At 47.0% G+C, this 20,622-nt stretch overlaps 1 protein-coding gene across 3 annotated transcripts in view; it reads left to right on the forward strand.

Annotated features, from left to right (window-relative positions):
- The window catches only part of FBXW4 (F-box and WD repeat domain containing 4), a 63,901-nt gene extending 43,279 nt beyond the window's left edge, over positions 1-20,622 (forward strand). For 2 of the 3 annotated variants that reach the window (XM_065672093.1, XM_065672095.1), the window contains 4 exons: positions 5,724-5,789; positions 19,177-19,317; positions 19,466-19,607; positions 19,854-20,622. In XM_065672093.1, the coding sequence (XP_065528165.1) occupies positions 5,724-5,789; positions 19,177-19,317; positions 19,466-19,607; positions 19,854-19,970 (466 nt within the window). In that variant the 3' untranslated portion in view covers positions 19,971-20,622. The remainder of the gene's footprint in view (positions 1-5,723; positions 5,790-19,176; positions 19,318-19,465; positions 19,608-19,853) is intronic. The other variant, XM_065672094.1, reaches the window with a different exon arrangement.

Raw genomic sequence — 20,622 nt, forward strand, 5'->3', positions numbered from 1 at the left:
CTTTTGAGATAGTGAATGTCATCCTGCCAGTTCTCTGGTCATCCTGCAAGAGGCACAAAATAGGACTAAAGGGGCAGCGAAGGGGTAGCACCAGCTCTGCGTGACCGCCAGTACTGGCTTTGTCCAGCATTGCCTGAATCAAAGGCAGGTGGGACTTGCCTGTTTGTGGTGCCCACTTTCTCATGGAGATCAAAATGCTAAACTGATGTTGTGAATTAAATGCCCCTGGGGAAGGAAGGAGCACCTGCTTCTCCACGCTGTCTGCCTCCCTGTGTATCTGGTCTGTTGGAGAAGCTTCGTGCTGGAGGTGCCGAAACTCCCCACACCGAGTTTCTGACCCCCTCCTCTCCCCATCACAATGTTGTTACTGTTGCATCTGCTCTTCAGCAGAGGCTCCCTCCATCAAGTTTGTGTGACCTTAGCACTGTATTCATGCTGGAGGAGTTACCTTCCATAATGATGTCAACTGATGAGGTTAGCAGGATGGTGGCAGCCGCGATAAGACATGACATGTTCTAATGATTCGCCTTAGCGAGCTGCATGTGTGTTGCGGGGGGGGGAGGGGGGCACAGAGGGGCTTAGAGAGGGAAGGTGGGGGCCCCACAGGTGCCGACAAAGACTTTGACCTTTGCTGCTATAATATCAGTGTTTCACAGGCAGGGCGGTTCGGTAACCCACTTTCAGCCCATCAAAAATTGATTTAATTGCAATTTTTTCCCCCAATTAGGAGCACTGGAGCTTAACTAATTGGAGTAATAGAGAGTAATAAGGCTCTGATAAAAAGCCTTCCTCTGCCTCCTTTGTATCTTGTGTCATCGCTTGTCAGAGGTCAGAGAGCTTGCATATTCTATTAGGCAGAGTTGCCTTCATTTGTACAAATTAGTTTACCCAACAGTAATTAAAATGCCAGTGCAGGTCGGGGAGAGCTGAATACAATTGATGGGCACATTGGTGAAGGATTTGACAGCTCTGGTGGCCTGCCTTGCCAAAGCGTGTCAGTGCTGAATCAAAGGCTACACAAACCCACAGACCCGTGTGTTTAATCCGCGGCACCGTTGGCACCAACTGCTTTCTCTCATCCACTCTCCATCCTGGACTTGCTTTCTCTTCTTTTCTCATCTCACTTGAGACTTTCTAACAGATATTTCCCATCTTTGAGCTGTCCTTTCTGTTGATAGCTTTCAGAATGCTGCTACCAGCCCCCTGCGTCCCTGTCTCCCCTTCCTCTCCCCCCTGCCTTCCATATTCCCAGCTGCAGGGCTCTGTCAAGTAATAACTTCTTTGTTTCCCAGTCCGATGAGTCTCTGTATATAATAGTCTCCAAAATGGAACAACGATGTCCAATTCCAGGGGGCGGGGGAGCGCACGAGGAGGAAGGAACAGTCTCTTGCATGTGTCAAGCAGATTCTGGATTTGAAATCCCCAAAGAGCAGAATGGGACTGGGGAAGCAATCTGTTTACAGTACAGGGGAAGGGTGCAAGCCTGGGGCATGGGGGCAGTTTAGAGAGAAGAGGTTGGAAAGAGCCTGTTTCACCTAGGTTCCTTCAATGACTTTGCATTGCAGGATTCCCAGCTCAGGCAGTGCCTGCTCTGAAGGCTAGGTTGACAGTTGGCAAAGTGTATATTTGTGGAATGGGATTTATATCTCTGGAGCTGAGACTGTCTCCAAGCCCCATGACAAACAGCCTCTTCCCCAAAAAAATGATGGGCTGCTACCTCTTTCCCTCTGGTTCCTCTATATCTGGCAATGTTCAGTCCAGGACAGGATAAAGAGAGATGCTATGGGTGGGGTGAAATGGTGTACTTGGCACCTTGCAAGCAGGCACAGGATCATTGCAGCTGGACTTTAGCCAGAGCACTACTGCTGTTGCCAGAAATGCTGTGGGATCCAACAACCACAAGTCAGTCAGATGGACAGAGTTCTTGCATTTCTTCCAAAAGCACTGCCAGGATGTGTGTTCTCTCTCATCCCCTGGCCCAGCTTCTGTTGCGGGGGGATGATCTCTAACGAAATGTCTCCTGTACAGCATAGAGAAGGTCTGGCTTCAGGAGGAGCAGGTTTGTTTTTTTCATTTTGGGGGGGTTTATTCCCCCCTCCCCCTTCTCAGTAGGGAGTTTCAAATGGGAAAGAGAATGTCAAAGTATCAGATCAGTTGGAAAATGCCTTGCTTTGGACAACAAAAGCATGTTGTATATGAGGTATGTGTATCTCAATGGTCTGGAGAATCCTCATCTTCCTGGTACACCAGAGGTGGAAATGGTATGTTGGCTTGTTTTGTTTTACCTCCTAGAAGATCCCAGTGAAGACAACATGCCCTGTTACAGAAGCTCTGCAGTGGTGCTCATTTTCCTGTTAGAGGAATCTTTAGAAGGGAGTTTGTAGTCATGATACCCAACAGCTTTCACAGGGCAGAGGAGAGCTTAGTGAGGAAAGGGCTTTGCACTTCCAAGGCCATCTGAAGCTTAGGCATAACATTTTTTATGTAGCATGTAGATACATCTGGGTAGTGTCTGTGTACATCAGTAGTATCATATATACATCAGAGAGATGGGTCATCCCTGCAGTAATATATATAGAGTAACTTCTGCTCTCTTTTTCCCAATCTCATCTCTCCTCAGTGGCTCTGACTCCTGAGAGCATTGTAGGCAAGATAAATGGCATTCAGTCATTCAGCTTGAGTTGCTTCTCTTGGGCAGCTGGCAAAAACAGTTGTGGAGAGGTTGCACTTCTCTAGGTCACAGGGTTTTGGTGTGTGCTCTGTGCTAAGACAAAAAGCTTGCTGAAGGTAAACTGGAAGAAGCAAGCCTGGCTTCAGTTCTGCTGAACGATATTGCAGAAAATTTGGAGCCAAACTTTACATGCTTAGTTTCAATTTGAATATTGTTTTAGACATAACCAAAGCTGACGTGTTGCACTTTTGCTTGGAATAAAACTGTCACCTCTGAGAGGTTCCCCATTATGAGAGGCCTGGAGGTGGAAGGTGTATTCCTGCAGACCAGGCTCAAGGTGAGGGGCCCTGGGGATCCAGGCTTCTAGGCTAGTTTGCTCCAAGGCTTTGGGAATTTCTCACTGGAACCACTTCTTGTGCATGTCTTGTGAATGCTGCTTTCTAATCCAGGCAGTGAAGGTGCCCTGCTCTTCTGGGAGAAGTCTTATCTTTGCTTGCTAATGGGCTCCAGCCTGTTAAAGATAAGGCCTGCAAACCTGATCCTGCTGAAGTATGAGACAAAATTCCTGTTGACTGAATGGAGTCAGCTTTACTTAGAAGAAACTTGTTTGTGGCCCTGAGGCCTGTATGTGATCCTGGAGACAAATCTCTTCATCTAATGCTATTTTTCTTCTTTCTTTGGAGGGATGGGGGGTAAGAACTGAGGAGGGAAAGCTGAAGTCCAGAATTGACAGCATGAGCAGGGATTAGACCTTGCTGTTCCTCCCACCTTTTTCTCCCTGTTGGTGTGCCTCCATGCTAATTTAGACCTGTGGCAACCATCAAAGCCTTGTGCATACCTTCTGCACAAAGGGGCCTGTCTCCCACGTGAGGGCGTTCTCTGCTGGGACAGAGTCAGTTTGTCCCCCAGAAGAAAAATCTTAAGCACCCAATTGCCTGCTCGACTGACTCCCTGACTGCTATTATGTTTCTAACCACGGTAATTGGCTTTAGTACTTATTAATGGATTATGTTTGGGGAGGGAGGGACAGAACCCAACACCTAGCTTTGTAGCTGAGGGGACTCCCTGGCCAAAGTGCTGTTTTCCAGACATGGGGTTTGACTGGTGAGCTGTCAGAATGGGTGTCTTTTGCTTGTTTTCCTCGGAGATGGGACACATTGGCCAAAGGGATATCTTCCCTCTTGTCCTGCATTATGGGGGAGGAGGTATTGGGGCAGAAACCCTGTTTCCAAATGTGAAATGCTGCAGGCTTTCTTAGCTGGTCCTCATGGCTGTTGCCTTTGGCTTTTCCTTAGACTGTCAGACTTTGGTCAGTCTTCCATGGAGAATAGTGTGTGCACCCTGCAGCAGAGAGCCCTGTGCTATAGGCGCACTGGGCCAATTGCATGTGCACCGCTAATGAACCTGGGATTTTGCATGTAAGACAGCCTTGTTGAAGAGACTTTGAAATAGCTCTGGTGCTGCAGGCATTTTCTAGGCCTAAAGGGCAGTTAAAGATCACAGGACTTGTGGACATCTCCAGTTATGTGAGTTTAGATAGAAGGGATAAAGCCAACAAAAGAGAAAGCTTTCATAGCTGTAGGTCTTCCTTGGTTTCCGTTAGCTCTTTGAGGTAGCTTGATGTATCTGTTTGCCTCTCTTGCGGAGTGTATTGGCAGTGCTGCTTTGGCCTTATGATTTGGAGAAACCAATTGCTCACCTAAACCACAGAGCTAGAAGTCCTGACTTCTGCCCCTGCTTCTACATGGCTCTTCTCTGGCTTTGAGTGAGTGAGTGCATATTCACTACTTTGCTGCTGCGTGCCTTGTAATACCAGCAGTAGTGCTTCTTACGGAAGTCAAGAATGCTGCAAGAATCCATTCCTGGTACAATACAAGCTTGGAGACACCTGATTTCCAAAGAAAGGATGTTTGAGAGGATCAAAGAAATGTTTAAAAATTCTTAGAGATGTGACATTGTTCCCTTAATTTGCTTTCCCCTTTTAGCTGCTAGCTCCATGTCATGCTGCAAAAGATGTTTAGGCAAAGCATAGAACTGGCTTTTATTTAAAGCAGGTTCCGTTTCCTGCATTCTTGCTATCCTTGTTGCAATGACTTAAACATAGTTTTGACATTTTATTCTTGGTAGCTGCAATAAATATGGCTTTGTGAGAGGTCATTTGTAGCTTACTTAGAAACCTTTGTGTGAGCTGCTTTCTCTTATTTGGACTGAGGATAGGAAGTTGGCATAAAACCAGCAGCGTGGTGTGGAGAGCCACAGCACCCATGTTCCTGCTGCTTGATTTTGAAGATCTGTTCCTGTCTTATCAACTAGCTTTAGGCCATTGGCTGTCAGACAACCTCTGGAGCAAGCACGTGCAGCAGGGACATAGCATCACGAGAGGACTTTGGAATGGACCCTGCTGGAGAGTGTGAGCTGAGCCAAATGTTGCTGAGCCGAATATTGCTACAGGAGGACTGTCCAGCCTCTAATAGTGCTTGAGTGCTGGGGAGGGCAACCTGATCCAGCTTTGAAATTGGCCCTGCTTTGAGCAACCTGGGCTGGAGACCTCTTTCCTGTGATTTGTTAGGCCTGTAGTGCTGCAGCCAGTTCATGATTGTGCTCAGAAGTTGCCAACAAACAGAAGCCGAGACATGAGTAGGAAGTAACAGGGAATTTTCCACGAGGTCTTTCCGGAGCTTACAGCCTTGACATGTATTCACTCACATAAAACTTGCTGAGTACTGTGCTAACTGTTTAGAAAATGTCGTTGCAATTTACAGCTGCTCCTATTTTAGGTTTTCCCCTTGCATAGGCAAATACATTTTTATGCCCTGCCAATTCTCTGCAGTTGTGACTTGCTGAATCTGGGAAGCTCAACTACTGAGAGCTCTGGAGCACTTCTCCCTTTGCTGCTGCCTGCTCCTTGTGAAATGTGGTGGAACATGCTGACATAGTCTTAGACCAAAATTCAGTCTGTCTTGTAGCCTGTTTTCTGTCTTGCTTATGCACTATTTCTTTAGAATACAAGGATTAGTAAGGGTTTTCTTGTTTGCTTGTGTTCTTTAAACAGCTCATTTGTGACGGGGACAGCCTGCTGTGGACACACCTCACCTCTGAGAATCTGGGACCTTGAGAGGTAAGCGAGCTTCCAGGTTATAGGGAGGGACTTGATCGGGAAAGTGAGTAATGTTGAGAAATGCAATATTGGAGATGGTGTAAAATCATTCCTTTTGTCCATGAAGGCAAGGGGTGTCCCTGCCCATGGCCAGGGGGTTGGAACTAGATGATCTTAAGGTCCTTTCCAACCCTAACTATTCTATGATTCTATGATTCTGTGTTTAAATATGAGATGTAGGAGGGAGTGGGGGACAGAACAAACTGGTGTGGAGAGATGACAGGGAGCGGGGGAGTGTGTTGTTCTGGTTCAGTAGGGAGTAGCTCAACTTTTCTTCCCAGCATTTCCAGTTCTCCATAGCTACCCTGGTTTCTTCCCATTACTCATGTACAATCAGAACATGCACATGACACCTTCCTTTTCATTGATCTATCAGTTGATGCTTTAGCCTGAGCCAGAGGGGTGAGGAAGGTTGTTTTCATCTTCCCATTCACTCACTTGTCTGTGGTGCTCAGAAGCCAAAGGCAGTAGCTTTGGGAGGTGAGGGGTGGCAACAGGTTGTCTATGGAAGTGTTGTCTTCTCCCTGTCTTAATGTTGTCTTCTCCCTGTCTTAATAAGCACTGAGGAGGTTAATTGCTGTGGCCTCTGATTTGGGGCCTTTGAGTAGTTCCTGTTTGGTGAAGGTGCTGACCTTAGCAACTGGGGAAATGTTGGGCTCAAATCCTGACATGAGACTCAACTGCTGACAAATTTGAAACTCTCAGCCTGGGGGTCTTTGTGTAGTGATGGAAAGATAGCAAATATTTGGCAAGATTATTGAATTGCAGCTCAGCTTTCCAGGACTGGTATGCTCTGAGTAGGAGTGGCACAGCACAGATTATCAATGGAGGGTCGTCATGATTGAGGTGAGCTGGTGGGCTTGGGAAGGGGAGAGAAGGGGGGCAATGGCAGAAAGGGCCTGAGAGGTGTCAGCAGAGCTGTGTGGGGGAAGGAGGTAGAGAAGGATGGGTGTGTGTGCAGGGCTCATCTGAGGCCAATTGCCTTCTAATCTATAGTTTAGATCAGATTGAGTCAACTGCATCCAATACAAATCAGCTTGGTTTTCTCTGAAGTGTAACAAAAATAGACTTTGCAAAGGATGCATCCCACAAAGGACAAACTAGAGTAGGAAAAACAGCACCAGCACATTCAGCTGTGGTGCATGTTTCTTGGTAACTTAGTCTGATGGTGCCTTTGGACTAACCCAGAAGGGTGCGGGTTGTGCTGTGATACCCCTGCCCATCAAGTCTTCCGGCTGTTCTTGAATAGAGGCATCTGACAGGAGTGAGGAGATAGGCAACCCACTCCCCCCTGCCTCAGCCTCTCTGACAGCCTTTCCCAAGGAAGCCTGAAGAGATAATAAAGCTGTGTAGAAAATAGGATTAAGGTAATGAACAGGCACAACGGAGTTTGATCTTTCAATAACGTCAAAGCCTGACTGACAGGCAAATAAAAAAGCCAAGGCAACCTAGGCCACTGGGCCTCTGTTGCAATGGCTGAAGTGTCAAACTTATTCTTCCCTCTTCACCTGTCACAGCTGGAATGCACCATGCCACTGGGTCTTTTCCTCTCTGGGGGCCCGTGTGTGAGCTGGAAGTCTCATCAGCACGTGCAGGGCAGGAGGCTGAGTAGGAAGCATGGCAGGGAAACTAGCACATGAAGATTGCTGTTGTCATTTGTATTGAGGGAGTACAGACTTGTCCTTCCAGGTCTTGAATTCTCCATAAACCGTTCTTCCCAAAAGAGCTTTGGATTGATTTCCAAAGGCTCCAGTAGTTTCCAGAAGAGATCTCTTAGGGAAATGCTATTTCTTCCTTTGAAGTTTATGCATGTTGTCTCCCTGGTCAGACTCCAGAAGTGGCTGCATGTCATGGAAACTCAAAATCTGAAAGCTACCAGGAGTGAAAAGTTTCTCTTGTGCCCAGTGTGTCCTAATAACGTCTGGAAGACAGAGCCAGGCCTCCCGCATTTGTTTGTTACACCTTCCTGTGGCCACTAAGGGCCAGAGTCTAACCTGCAGATCCTGAACATGGCAAGGACATTATCTCCAAGAGCAGGATCCAGGCAACTGCTCTGTCAAAAAAATGAGGCGGGGTAGAGCAGTGCTTAAGACATGTTCTTTAAAACCACAGGATCCTTAGCACCACTTAGATGTTTAATGCTGTCCAAGAACAGTTAGTGCAGTTAGCTGGTTGTTTTACCCATGGGTATTTGTGTGATGTTGCAGCAGTTTCTGCGGCATTCTCTTCCCTTGGTGTAGGTGGTCTTTTTCCCCAACAGCTGGGAGCTGGAACATGCTACAAAAGGATTTAAAGCTTAAATAACCTTTTGTGTACTGATCATCTTAGTTCCAGGCCAGATAAGTCCTTGGCTGGTGCTTGTAGCTGTTGGTCATGGTATGTTTCATATTTATGACCTTTGCAGTTCTCTGACCCTGAGGCAGCCATTCTCATCCCTCCAAGAGGAAGGGGATAAAGTCTTCACCTGGAAATATGTCCTGGGCTTTGAAAAGGGCTTGGTTGGGTTTGGCAGTGAGGAAATTTTTATTGGGGAAAGGAAACGCCTCTTGCTGCATCCCACCCCCACAACTGTCTTTCATTTCTGACTCTGCTGAGATGATGGTGTTGGATCAAAGCCGCAACAGGCAGCAACAAGCAATTGTCAAGAGCAGTCTAAAGGAGGGGAATGACCGCGTAATGCCAAGACACTGTCTCTGATGGCTGAAATTCCAGCTGCTGCTACACCTGGCCCTTTCTCCTGTAATGAAGGAGGGTTTTTTTTTACTTATGCTTTTGAAGCTGGCTAGCTGCACCTCTGCAGGACATACCTCATCCCGCACATGCTACATTATGCCATCTGATTGCTTTTAGATGTGGGGAAGTTGCTGTGCACTTATTGCCATTCAGGATCAAGGTGTGTTCATGGAGGAGGGCTACGAATAGCTTTGGTGATTAGGGGTTTGCACAGAAAAGGAGAACGATTAGCAGTATGAAGTACTAGATACTAACCTTTGTCCTTGCATCTAGTATCAGGCCTTGCTGACACCTGGCAGTTCCCTTGCCCTTCTGTGCCAATGAAGAATATGATGGCAGCTGCCCCTCATGCAGGTCAGGTACCTCTGCTCCCTTTCGCTCTCAGACCATCCTGTCATATCTGCCAGTACTAGTGTGTTGCTCAGCATTAATTAATTAATTGCCAGTTAATGGCAATTAATTAATTGCCATTAATTAATGGCAATTAATTAATTGCCAGTTAATGGCAAGCAAGAGAAAAGGATACTTTCTTCAAATCATGCTCTTTCTTTCTTTTTCCCCGCCTCCTGTCTCCTTTGGGAGTTTATCTCCTTGGGAGATGGGGGTGATGCACCACTGGGAACAGCTCCAAGGTCAGCATTTGTCATTTGCCTGCAGAGAATTGATGCTCCCTAGCCTGTCATGGTGGTCTGCATGTCTTTAGGTGACACATGCCGCTGCCTCAAGGATACTTTTCCATAAGGTGGGATACTCCAGAGGTCTCTTTGCAGCAACTTTGCCAAGCCTGATACTTGAAATGGACCAGTGATCTGCCTGGCATGGTAGTCCTTATGCTGTAAACACTTTGAATGCACAAGTCCTATATTGTCCTTTCCTGTGACACAACATGACAGATACAGGGCACAAGAGCTGTTGTGAAAACTGAGCCAAAGTTAGCTGTGCCCTGCAAGCCACCCAGATCCTCCACTTTAAATACCCAGTCTTTGTCCATCTCCTCTCCCCTTTTGAAAGCATTTTTGGCAGAGTGGTTTTTTTTTGTATTTTGTTGGGGTTTTTTTAAGAACCCTCTAATTTCTTGTTCGGTTTTTCTCCCTCTCCTTAGTCCTTTGAAAGTGGCTTTACGCCGTCACTGACACCAAACTGACACTTTGCGTTTCCCCACTTCTTATCCCTTTATGGCAACAGATGTTGAAATTTTGTATCCCTTTTATCTGTTCCTCTTTGCCCTCTTCCTGTAATTAGGTTTCCCTTGTTAGCAGTACAAAGTGGCCCGGTTTGCTGCCTGGCCTTTTGAGCCATTGTGTCTGAGCACATTTTTTTTCCTCCTCTTTCGGAAGAGTTCCTTCCCCCTTAAGTAATAGGCAGGGTGTGGGCCAAAGCTGTGGCTTTTTCTTGTTTCTTTGTTCTCCATTTATCTCTGCCACCTTTTTCAAAGGGATGAGGGAGAAAAAAATAGAGAGTGGATGGAAGGGGAAGATAGTTGCATTTCTTGACCGTCAGGCCCCTCTGCTCTTCAGGTGTTCAAGGCAGGTGCCTTTGATGTTTGCAAGTTTTGGGGAGGTGGGAGGTAGAGGATTCATGAGAGTGGCTTGGGAGTGGAGGAGAAGGGAGATTCAGGTGTGTGACTGATGCCCTCAGCAGAGGGGTGGGGATGAGGCTTCCAGGGTAGCCAGGCAGCTGTGGAGCAGGGTAGTAATCCGTGTTTACCTTTAGTGCTGTCACATTGTGCTCTTTTTTTTCCCGAGAGCCAGCATGAGCATTGCCATCACAAGCAGCTGAAGCTTGCTAACTTGCTGCTGCTTGATCTCTGGTATGTGCTTCTATGGGACCCTTCTTAGGTTCCATCTGTCTGTGCAGTGGGGTGGGCAAGAATTAGTTGCTGTCTTTCAGATTTCAGTGTATGTTGATCTGCATCCACTTTGGTGGCTCTTAGAGCCATTGAGTGAGTGAACATGAGCTGTTGTCAGTAGGGAGTGAGAGCTATAACACTTGAGTTCTCTGTGATGTTCTTAAACAGCAAGTGCAATTTGACAGTTGCAGTATATAGTACTGAACACCCTGATAGCTGGTCACTACTGGTGCTTTCTTGTTTAAATCCAGTCCTTCTTGGCTTTGCAACTTAACATGCTCAGATATTTTTATATGGGGAAGTGGATAAATAAAATGAGAATCTGCAGGTCTAGTTCTTAGCTGTAAAGCTTGCTGAATGTTTTCAACTAAAGCTTTTAATGTAGAAGCTTGGCCCAAGATGCACAAGCAGATTTTTTAACATTGTGTTCTAAAACAAGCTCTGTAGAAATCATTCTCTCCACAGCTTTGAACTCCAAGGCTTAAACAAGTTTGAGACCCTCTAATTTAATAACAAAAGGAGTTTGTTGGATGAAGGGAGAAAATTGATTCCGAACTGGAGTTGCTAAATTGAAAGAAAATGCAAGTTACACTTAGAGTTGTGGGTAGTCTGCTTCTTCCAGGTATTTAAACTGGATTTATCTAGGAACAGAGAAATGAGTGTTCATCGCTGGTAACAGGAGAGACAAGCAACAGCAAATATTGTCCTGGCACTGATAGCAGTTTCACAGGATTTGGGGGGCAGAAGAATCATAGTACTGTGTTGTACTTGCAGAATCTCCTCTCCTACCCTCCTTTTCTGTAGATTAATTATGGCAAATATCTTCTTTTGCCAAGGAAGCTCTCTCCAGGCTTTGTGGGAAAGAGGTTCCCTACTCTTTTCAGGCTTGGGTTTCTTTCTCAGCATCTCTGTCTTAGCTGAGCACAGTTTTAAATCACAATAACCAATCCAAAACTTGTTTAACAGTAAGCTAAACAGCTTCCTGGGCTGTGCTTACATCAAGTAAGTGAATACAGATGGATGCCTTCTGCTGCCTCTGCTCATTGCAGCGGGATGATCCATAGGTAGTTGCCCTTCCTCAGGTGGCTGCTTGTTCTCTGTTTCTGAGGTTCTCTTGATTTTGTTATTTTTTTTTTTTGCCCTGCTGTTTCCCCATCCTGTCCACAGATGGCTTTGGTTACTCTTCTTAAAGCATCAGTTCTGGCTATTCTCATTTATATGTCCTTGGGTTAATCAGGAGCACAAATGTCATGCCTTCTTACTGAAATGCAAAGGAAAAAGGGTTGGTAAAATGACAGGCTGGGGTTGGTCATAGGGGAGAAATTCTTGTCTTCAGACAAACTCTTTCTTGGTCTGTTCATATTAAATCAGTTTTGCACAATGGCTGTCTTTGTATTTCTAAATTGGTCCTTGGGAACCGTTCCCTCTGCAGTAAGGTTGATAGGATGGAGACTTTGGATGTAGATCTAGGCAAAGGGAAGAGCAGGTCCTTCTTCATGGAGCTAACAATCCCACTTATGACTTGAGCAGCAAGACTAGATATAAATAGGTCTCCTGCCTTCAGGCACGAAGTAGTCACTTGAAAAGGCCAGGAGGAAATTCCTGCTCCAGTTCTACAACTCTGAACTGTAGGGTTTGATTCCCTTGCTCTGAGATCTTGGGGGTTGTTGGCGGCAGAGTATCAGACCTACGGCAAACTATCTGAGCCAATGCTGCAGAAAGCTTGCTGCTGGAAGGAACCTCTTAAGTGGTATTGTCTCAGATGACTGTTCCTTTTAACAGACTGTTGTGTTCAGAGCTCTGTCTCTTAACTATAAATGGATAGCTCCAGTCTTACGTGCAATGTATTTCCCATGGTATGCATGTGTTCACAAAACTGTTTGGGGCCTTGTTGTTCTTTAGTAATTTCTGGAACTTTTTTTGACATCATCTTTCTGAACCTTCTCACATAAGCTGGATATCTTCTACTTTCCTTCTGTTAAGAGGGCTCTGGTGCATCTTAACCTAAACATAAAACCATCGTAAAAAGGAAGAACATACAGGTGTTTATCCCAAGTCCTTTCCTCCTTATGGCAGTCTGGCCCTGTCTCACTAGAGATGAGCATGAGGCCAGCTACTGCCCTTTCGATGTCTGCATGTCCAGGGCATGCTGTGGCCTTTGCACCCCTGTTCAGGAGTATTTATGACAACTCTACAAGGCCTTGAACAATTGGAGAGTGTGGGGTGGGGGCTGGACACTCCAAGCACATCAATCAGTTTCATCCCTCTGAGCCAAAGCAAAAGCAATCTTTATTTTACCCTGGGTTGAGAGAGAATCAACAGTGGCATGAGAGAAGAATGGGAAGGAGTGAATGAGGAACCCCCTCTGCCACTGGCTAGCAGTGGCTCATTTAAACAGATGGCTTTGTTTTGATTTGGACTCTCCATTTTTTTGTCTCCCCACTAAAGGAGACCTGCAGAGTTCTGTCCAGAAAGGGAGCAATACAGCCGCCTGTTCCCACACAAGTGGGGCGAAAGGCGAGAGGCTTTGAGAATTCCCTGCTTCTTTTCCTCACCTCCCTCTTTCTCTCTCCCCCCAAGAAATCACAGTTTGAGAGAATTCCCCCCTACTCCTCCCGTTGGAAAGAAAGACAGAGAAGACATTCTTGACATTCTTTGCAGAGAAAAGGGGTTAAATGTCTGAATTTGGGGGTCACCATGTTATACAAATTGCAATCTAATCGTTTTTACAAGAACACACGTGTGCTAAGAAAAGGAGCCATGGACAAGAAAGAAAAGAGGACAGACAACCTTTTTTTGTCCTATCTTCTTTTTTTCTTCTTTCTTTTTTCCCCCCAAGGTTTTGGACTATTGTCATGTCCTGTCTCTCTCCCCTCCTCACCCCCGAGAGGGAGAACATTGGTTTTATAGTTAAATTGGTTCGTAAAGCAGAAGGGCTTGGTGCCATTTCTGTTTGTTTTCCCAAATAAAAGCCCCAGCAGGGTCTCTTTTGCACCGTTGTGGCTTTATTTGAAGAAACTGGCTTTTTCCCATAGCCCAGCGTGTCAGTTTATCCTCTGAACTTAACCTTACGGGAACCCGAACAACAAAAACTCACAGGGTCCCAGAGCTGGAAAGGTAAAGAAATTGTATCTTTTTATTGGACTATTTAAAGCGTGTGTGGGCCAATTCAGAGAAAGCAGAAGAAAAGAAGGCAAAACTCCCTCTTCTGTCTCCCCCTGACACAATCTCAAACCATCGTTGGTGTCATTCCCCCCTACTGCCTCGAGTCCCTTCAGCTGTGCTGAGGAAGCAGAGAGAGGCATTTCTTCTGAAAATCACTTACAAAAGCATCTCTGAGCCATTTCACATTGAGGTGCTCCTTCAGAATTCCCCAAGCCAATCTCACATCTCCCTTCAGAAATTAGTAGCCTTGGCTAAGTGCAGGAGTAGCCTTGGCTAAGTGCAGGAATAACCTTGGCATAGGATAACTCTATGAAGAATGTGTTTGCCAAGGATCTGTGCTTTGCCCTATTCACATTATAGACATTGTTTGTTTGACCAAGCCTTTCCCTTCTTAGCATAAGATGCTGCATTCCCTGGGTGCCCCAGCTGCTATTGCAATGACTTGGAAGAGTCAAGAGCTCAGCTCTTCCCTTTGGTTTTGGTGAACTCTCCAACTTGGATGACAGAAGTTGTGCAAATGCTGCACTCTGGATAATGGTTTTTGAATGGAGTTTGTTTCCTTCCTCCGCTTGATACTCAGTGCGGATATCCCAGTGTTTTGAACTGAATGGTGCTATTTACACTTTTTTTAAAGTATATGCTTCTCACCTGGCTTGTTGCAAGTAGTTATTGTGGCTAAAATACTGGTTTAGAGCTCTGCTCAGTTTCTGAATAGTCACCTGCTCATGTGCAATGACTTCTCTTCAGTGGACGATTACAATTTACAGATGAGGCTTCCAGAGCAAATGAGTATGTCCTTAATTTCACACATCTGTTTTCAGCAGATGTTCTGGATTCAGCAGTTTTCTAGAATTTGCATATTTGTATAATACCAGTTTTAGTGAATTGGGGTCACCAGAAATAGAGGGTGGGGAGAAACATTTTGTTTCATCGCAGCTTTTGGAGTGTAGTTCATGTGTATTGGAGACAGCTGGCCAAGACCTGCAGCAAATGGGCAGGGTACAGGGAGGGAGGTGCAGACTTCTTTTGGACTCCAGCTATCAGCAAGGTCTTGGGGAAATCTGAGCTTTTATGGTAACACAAATTATTGCAGCGGCTTGGGAGGCTGTAGATGGCTTTAACGTGGTGACAGCATCATCCCATGGGTTATCTGGAAACTAACCATCTGGGTTCTGCCATGACCAGTCTTACTTTGTCTGCACATTGCTGGGGTGAGGAGAAATAGAGCCTTAGAAGACTACTGTGTTATGGAGGTATCATGATAGCAATGCTTATGGCTGGATTTCCAGCATTAAAAGAGTGAAATGTGGAAATCCTGAACAAATAGCTTATTTGGAAAGTAATTTTTTAAAGTCTTGCTTTCTGAAGAACGTGAGAGTTGATGGAGATGAATCAAAGGATTCTCTATAGTGCCTGAACAAAACGCCTTTCATTTTTGGACTCATTGGTTTGATACATTTCCCAGGGACTTTGTTTAAACATCTTGTTCTATCGGCAACAAGTCCAGAGCCTGGTGCTAACACAGCTTTCCTGTGCTAGGGACAAAACAGGCTGCTGCATTTGCTCTGGCTCTGTTCTGTGTGGGCTGGTACTGGATTACTGCCAGTATGATTTCAGTCTGTCTAGATGCTTAAGAGAAAGTGGAAGATGCCTTGAATATCTGTGAATTTCCTGCTGAGCACTGGGGGCTCAGCAGGACCTGTGCGTCTGTAGGCAGTGTGTTGGCCCGGGTGCTTTGTGGTTAAGGTGATGAAGCCAATAGCTCTGTCTCTAGACTGATCTTTCCAGGAAACCTGTCATGTTTGTGATCCCAGTGAGAACTAAGGTTCAAGTTAACTATCACATCTCTTTCTATCCCTCATTGAGTAGATATTTTCTGCCTATGTAAGTTGGAAAACAGTGGGTGATGTGCTTGTGTATCTGCTGCTTTTCTGTTGCTCCTTGATGGCTTATCTTGATCCTTTATGGATTATTAAGGATTAGCTGTGGGCTTTGCTCCCTAGGATGTGGAACCTGTTGGGGACTGGGGTTTGATGGCAGAGAGTAGTTGGGATAATGAAGACTGGACAATTTGTGGGTACTAACTTGAGATCCCAAGGCTGTGAGAGTTGTGGTAGCAGAGTTCCCTTCCCAGCATGGGCTCAGCATGGTCGCGTGTGCTGCAGGGACATGGATCTAGCCTGGCATGGTGATAGCTGGTCCAGAGACACCTTAATCTGCTGAAACATGGGGGAAATATTAATTGTGTTCTGCATCTTCATCGATTTAAGTGTGCGTGTGCCAGAACACTCAGGTGGTATGTGTGCCCAGTGTACACACAGTATGATTTTCCCCTGGTGTCAGATTATAAGTGCTTCACTGTAGCAACTAATGAGTTGTTTCTGTAAACTGCTGAAGCACCAGTACTGCATGCAGGGGCTGGACCTCCCAGTTGAAAGCTGCTTTGGCTGGCCTGTTCTGGGGGCAGGAGAATTGAACTGATGAACAAACCAGCTAAGCAAGGTTTGCTTTGCTGCAGTAACTTGCAAGTATCTGTGTTGCTTTCCTGCCTATAAAGAAAAATGTAATCCTTCCCCCCCCCCCCCCCCCCCGCCCCCCCATACACACACAGGTTTTTTTCTTCTTTTTTGTTGCCTAGGCTGGAAAGGGAAGTGGAGGGAGGAAAACAGGAGTGACTCTGGGATACTTGGGTACCACTGCAGGAGGTGTGAAGGCATGGAGAAACGCTGGGAGAGAGGCACCTGGGTGGTGTTGAGTGTTGCACAGGAAGCTCTGAAAGCGGGAATCCAGAGTCTGGTTTCTCCTGTCCTTTTGTTGCTGAAATATTTCACTTGGAGACGTCACCAGGCTGCCATTAAAAATTGCTGCCATCTTGCAGCATTACAAGGTCTGGTCTGGTATGGGAGATGGAAGACAAGCTTTACTATGGCCAGGCTCACTCTGGGTGTGATGGCTGCTTTTTTAGAGGTGGGAGGTTGTGAGGAGATCTGCTGTGATTTGCATCAAGCATCTGAGAAGAGGAAGAGGTCCCAGTGAGTAAAAGATCCCTAGATGTGCTTCTGCATCTTGCTACCTTTCCCCAGCATAATGCTCCTCTCTCCCTGAGCTCACTTAGTCCTTTACGTATTAAAGGTGTATTAGCAGGGAAAATGGTGGAGGGGAAGTAACATCAACAGGCTTCAGCTGGTGAGCAGAAGATAGCAGATGTGCTGCTGGAATGCATGGCACATGTGCAGCTGACCATCGTGGTTTTCTCTCCCAAACTGCCACGTGTTCAGAGCATCAGTCCAGTAGCTACCCTGCAAAACAAAACACATGCAAGTAGCGTGCAGAAGTGGGGAGAGAGGGGTCTAAGCTCACTGAGACTGCTTACCACCTGTAACTCCCTGCTCCTGCCTGAGCAATGCGCAGTGAGCAATGGCTTGTTGGACAGTCTGGCCTCTTAAGCATCTCACAGGTAGTGCTTGTTTAGGAGAGCAGCTGACTCCTCATACTTCTGTTGTATGTCTTACAACTCTGGGTCACACATATAACCTGGTAGGTGAAGAAAGCTTTGTGGAAGCCTTGAGAAGTGTTGTGTGCATGTCCATCTGTTCTGCTGGCTTTGCAGAATGGCAGGTGGAGGAGATCTGCGTGCTTGGAGGGGCAGGGAAGTGTCAGAGACACCCATCCATGCCTCTCTCTTGGTGGAGCTGAGGACCCATCTGCCCCAGCCAAACCCCACAGTTCTTGCTTCCAGCACTCAGACTGCAAATGCTTCAACCTCTCGACCTGCACACAGGTGCAGAGTTGCTGCTGGGTTGGTCTGTAAGTAACCTTCCAAGGGTTAATGTATTGTGAGAAGGTTGCAAAGGGCTGAAGCATGGAATCCCCTCGATCCTTTGCCTGAAGAAACACAAAGTCCAATAAGCCAGCACCCCTGGATTCGTGTTGGGGGGGATTAATTCATGCACTTGATGTTAAAGCTTGTCCGAGAGGTTTGCACGGGGGGGCCATCGCTAGGGCTGGTTGGCCTCTCTAAATGGTTGCTAGGGCCCTGGCATCAAGGGCCAATGTAGCTGCCCACAGCCACGGTCACGGAGGGAATTACACAGCCACAAAGAAATTGTTATTCTACATAATCTGCTCTTTGGAGAGTGACTGTGGGGAAACAGGCTGGCCCCAGCATGCCGCCAGCTCTGTGATCATAGAAGCGTGCTGGCTGCAAAGATCGGCCAGGGCTCGCCTTCTGATCTGGGGACACCAGGGCTCGAGGCGCTAATCTGCTTTATCAGCGATTTCTCTCTCCTGACACAAAGGTGTTTACTTGTTTTAACATCTCCCGGGACTCTATTTCTCCTTTTGTGTGGTCTTTATCCCCCGACGAGGGCTTTAGCCCAGATTACAGATAGAATTAAGGCATTTGGCGATGTGCCTCAGAACTGTGTGATGCTGGATCAAGGAGCAGAAAGTAACAAAATAATGGGGGGAGATGCTGGGAGTGACCCCACTGCGGGATCCGTGCTGTCGGCTTTCAGGACCGCTTCATTGTCCTGAGAACCAAGAGGCTGTTGGAGAGGGGTGGCCGTACAGCAGGGTTTGAAAAGCAGGTGCTTCAAGGTTTATTGTGTCCAGTGTTTTTTATTTGGAGGGTATGAGGAGGAAGGAATGGAGGGTTTGCAATAGGTGGCCCTTTCAAGCAGCTGGGAAGATTGTCCCCTCCAAGAGTCTGCTATGGCTAGGGGTTGCTGGCTGCTGAGCAAGTGGGATGATACTGGGGATGGGCTGTGCCATGTGCCCGATGCAATTTCATATGGCCCAGGGAAGGGTTTCAAGCTCCTTCTTGCAGTCTAGCAGGGGTTGCCTTCACCAGGCGTCATCCATCTGGTTTGCTGCTGGTTCTGCACATGAACAAGCAGCAGAGTGGTATGGGGAGAACCCCCTGGCTTAGAACTTCATGGAGATCTTGCTTTTGCTCTTCACAGCAAGTGAGGAATTAAAAAGGAGAAGTGGGTCATAAAAGAAAAGCTAGTCTTTGGAAAGTCATCTCCGGAGCAGCCCTACGGTGGTCACTCTTGATCTGTAATGTTCAACCCCAGAGAACAGTGGTTGCAGTAGCCAGTGTAACTGGAGGGGATTGAGGAGAGCAGCCATGGCAGACTGGGCCAGGAGAGTCTGACTTGCCTGTGGATCTGAGCTGTGTGTCAAAGATGTGGGGGAAAAAGCCCCATGGGCAGTATTTTGAAGGACGGAGTCTGAGGTGGATTGGGACTGACCAGGTAAGTGGCTGTTGCGCAAAAGTGCTGGAGTTTGACTAAATTGATAATTGTCTTCCATGGAGTACTGGTCAGTTCTCCCAGGGAGAATGATCCTGTTCTGCTGGGGGTTAGCTGTGCCTGTCCTCTTACAGTCGTGACTCCCGCTGGTCACCCTCCATGACAATTAGTGGCCCAACCAGCAGCAGAAGCTGGGGGAGGGAGAGGAAGACTGTGCAGACAGAATTCTGTTAAATCACAGAAATAAGATCTAGGAGACTCCTGTGATGCCATCTCTGCTGTGGCCAGCTGAATTGGAAGGGCACTTTGCTCTGAATGACTCTTCCCCTATTGTGTTTCATTGCAGTGGTCAGCTGATGACCTGTTTAGGGACTGACTTCCACCGTGGAGCTGGAGTCCTTGATGTCTTCTACGAAACGCCCTCCCTTCTCCTTTCTTGTGGGTATGACACCTACATCCGCTACTGGGACATACGGACCAGCACCAGGTGAGCATACCCTGCTGGCCTCTGGGGCTCTCCTTGTGCAGTATCTGGGGACTCATCTGCAGCTGAATTAGCTCCTTCAGGTAAACCGGGGCTCAGCTCCAGTGGTGGAGGAGTGGAGGTTCAGCTCCGATTTGTGTTGCCCATCCAGGAAGTGCGTCCAAGAGTGGGAAGAGCCCCATGACAGCGCCCTGTACTGCATAAGGAGTGATAAGAACCATATGATTGCCAGTGGCTCTTCTTACTATGGCGTGGTGCGCCTCTGGGACAAGCGGCAGACTCGGTGCCTGCAGGTGAGAGCTGGCTGGAGGCTGCGCAGCAGCAGAGCTTCTGTATTGTTCTCTGGCAGCCCAGTGCCCATGCCTCTCTAGAACAAGGGAGAGGGGTTGCTGAGCTGTCTTTGCGGCAAGCCCACTGTGGAGAACCTAACCTATATGCAGGGAAAAGCCTCTGGCATCTCAGCTACTGGGTATATAATACTGCTTGTGGTCTTTGTGCTGACCTTTCTTTGAAAGGTTGTTTCTCCTGTTTTCTTGCAGAGCTTTCACCTGTCTTCACCCACCAGCAGCCCAGTGTACTGCCTCCGTTTCAGTACCACCTGTCTGTATGCTGCCCTGGCATCAGCCCTGCACGTCCTAGACTTCACGGCCCCATGAAAGGGCACTACAGCTGCTTCTGGTCACCCCAAAGCAGAGTTAACACTTGGCTCAGGGAACCACAGGGCAGGAGAGGTGAGAATGGCCCCCAAGGCTTCTGAAGGGATCTTTTTTTTTGCCTATCAGAAAGCTACAATGAAGAGTGCACAAAGGGCCAGACTTTTTCAACTTCACCTGCCTGTCAGTGGAAATAACAGCCTGTTGTCCTTTACCTTTTAACCTTTTCATTTTGTGTAAGTCAGGGTTTGGTTTCTTAACATTCTTATTTTTCTTTTTTATTCTTTTTTTTTTCTGGGGATATAGCATTTGAGGGGCACTTGAGTTGGAATGCCCTATCAGCTGTGTGTGCTGGTCAGGCTGGGATCAGCCAAGCTCTGAGCCATGTGAAGGAAGTCTAGGCTATGTGTGGGGTGGAGGGATTTGGTTGGAAGGGAAAGTTGCCTGAAGCCAGGCCCACCTTTCACCTGTGCTTGCTCTCCTGAGCGCTGCTTGTGTTGTCTTTTGCAACTAAGAGCAAGAATTGAACTAAAAGGCAGAGCCAGCCCTGCTTTCAGTGTATGCCTCCCCAAGCTGGCCGTCAGGTCAGGCTGTGCACTTGGCAGGGCTGAAGTGTTCATGTTTTGCTAAATAAAAACTCTGAAGGGAAACAAAA

The sequence above is a fragment of the Lathamus discolor genome, chromosome 3 (genome assembly GCF_037157495.1).
Source record: "Lathamus discolor isolate bLatDis1 chromosome 3, bLatDis1.hap1, whole genome shotgun sequence".
Lineage (NCBI taxonomy): Eukaryota > Metazoa > Chordata > Aves > Psittaciformes > Psittacidae > Lathamus > Lathamus discolor.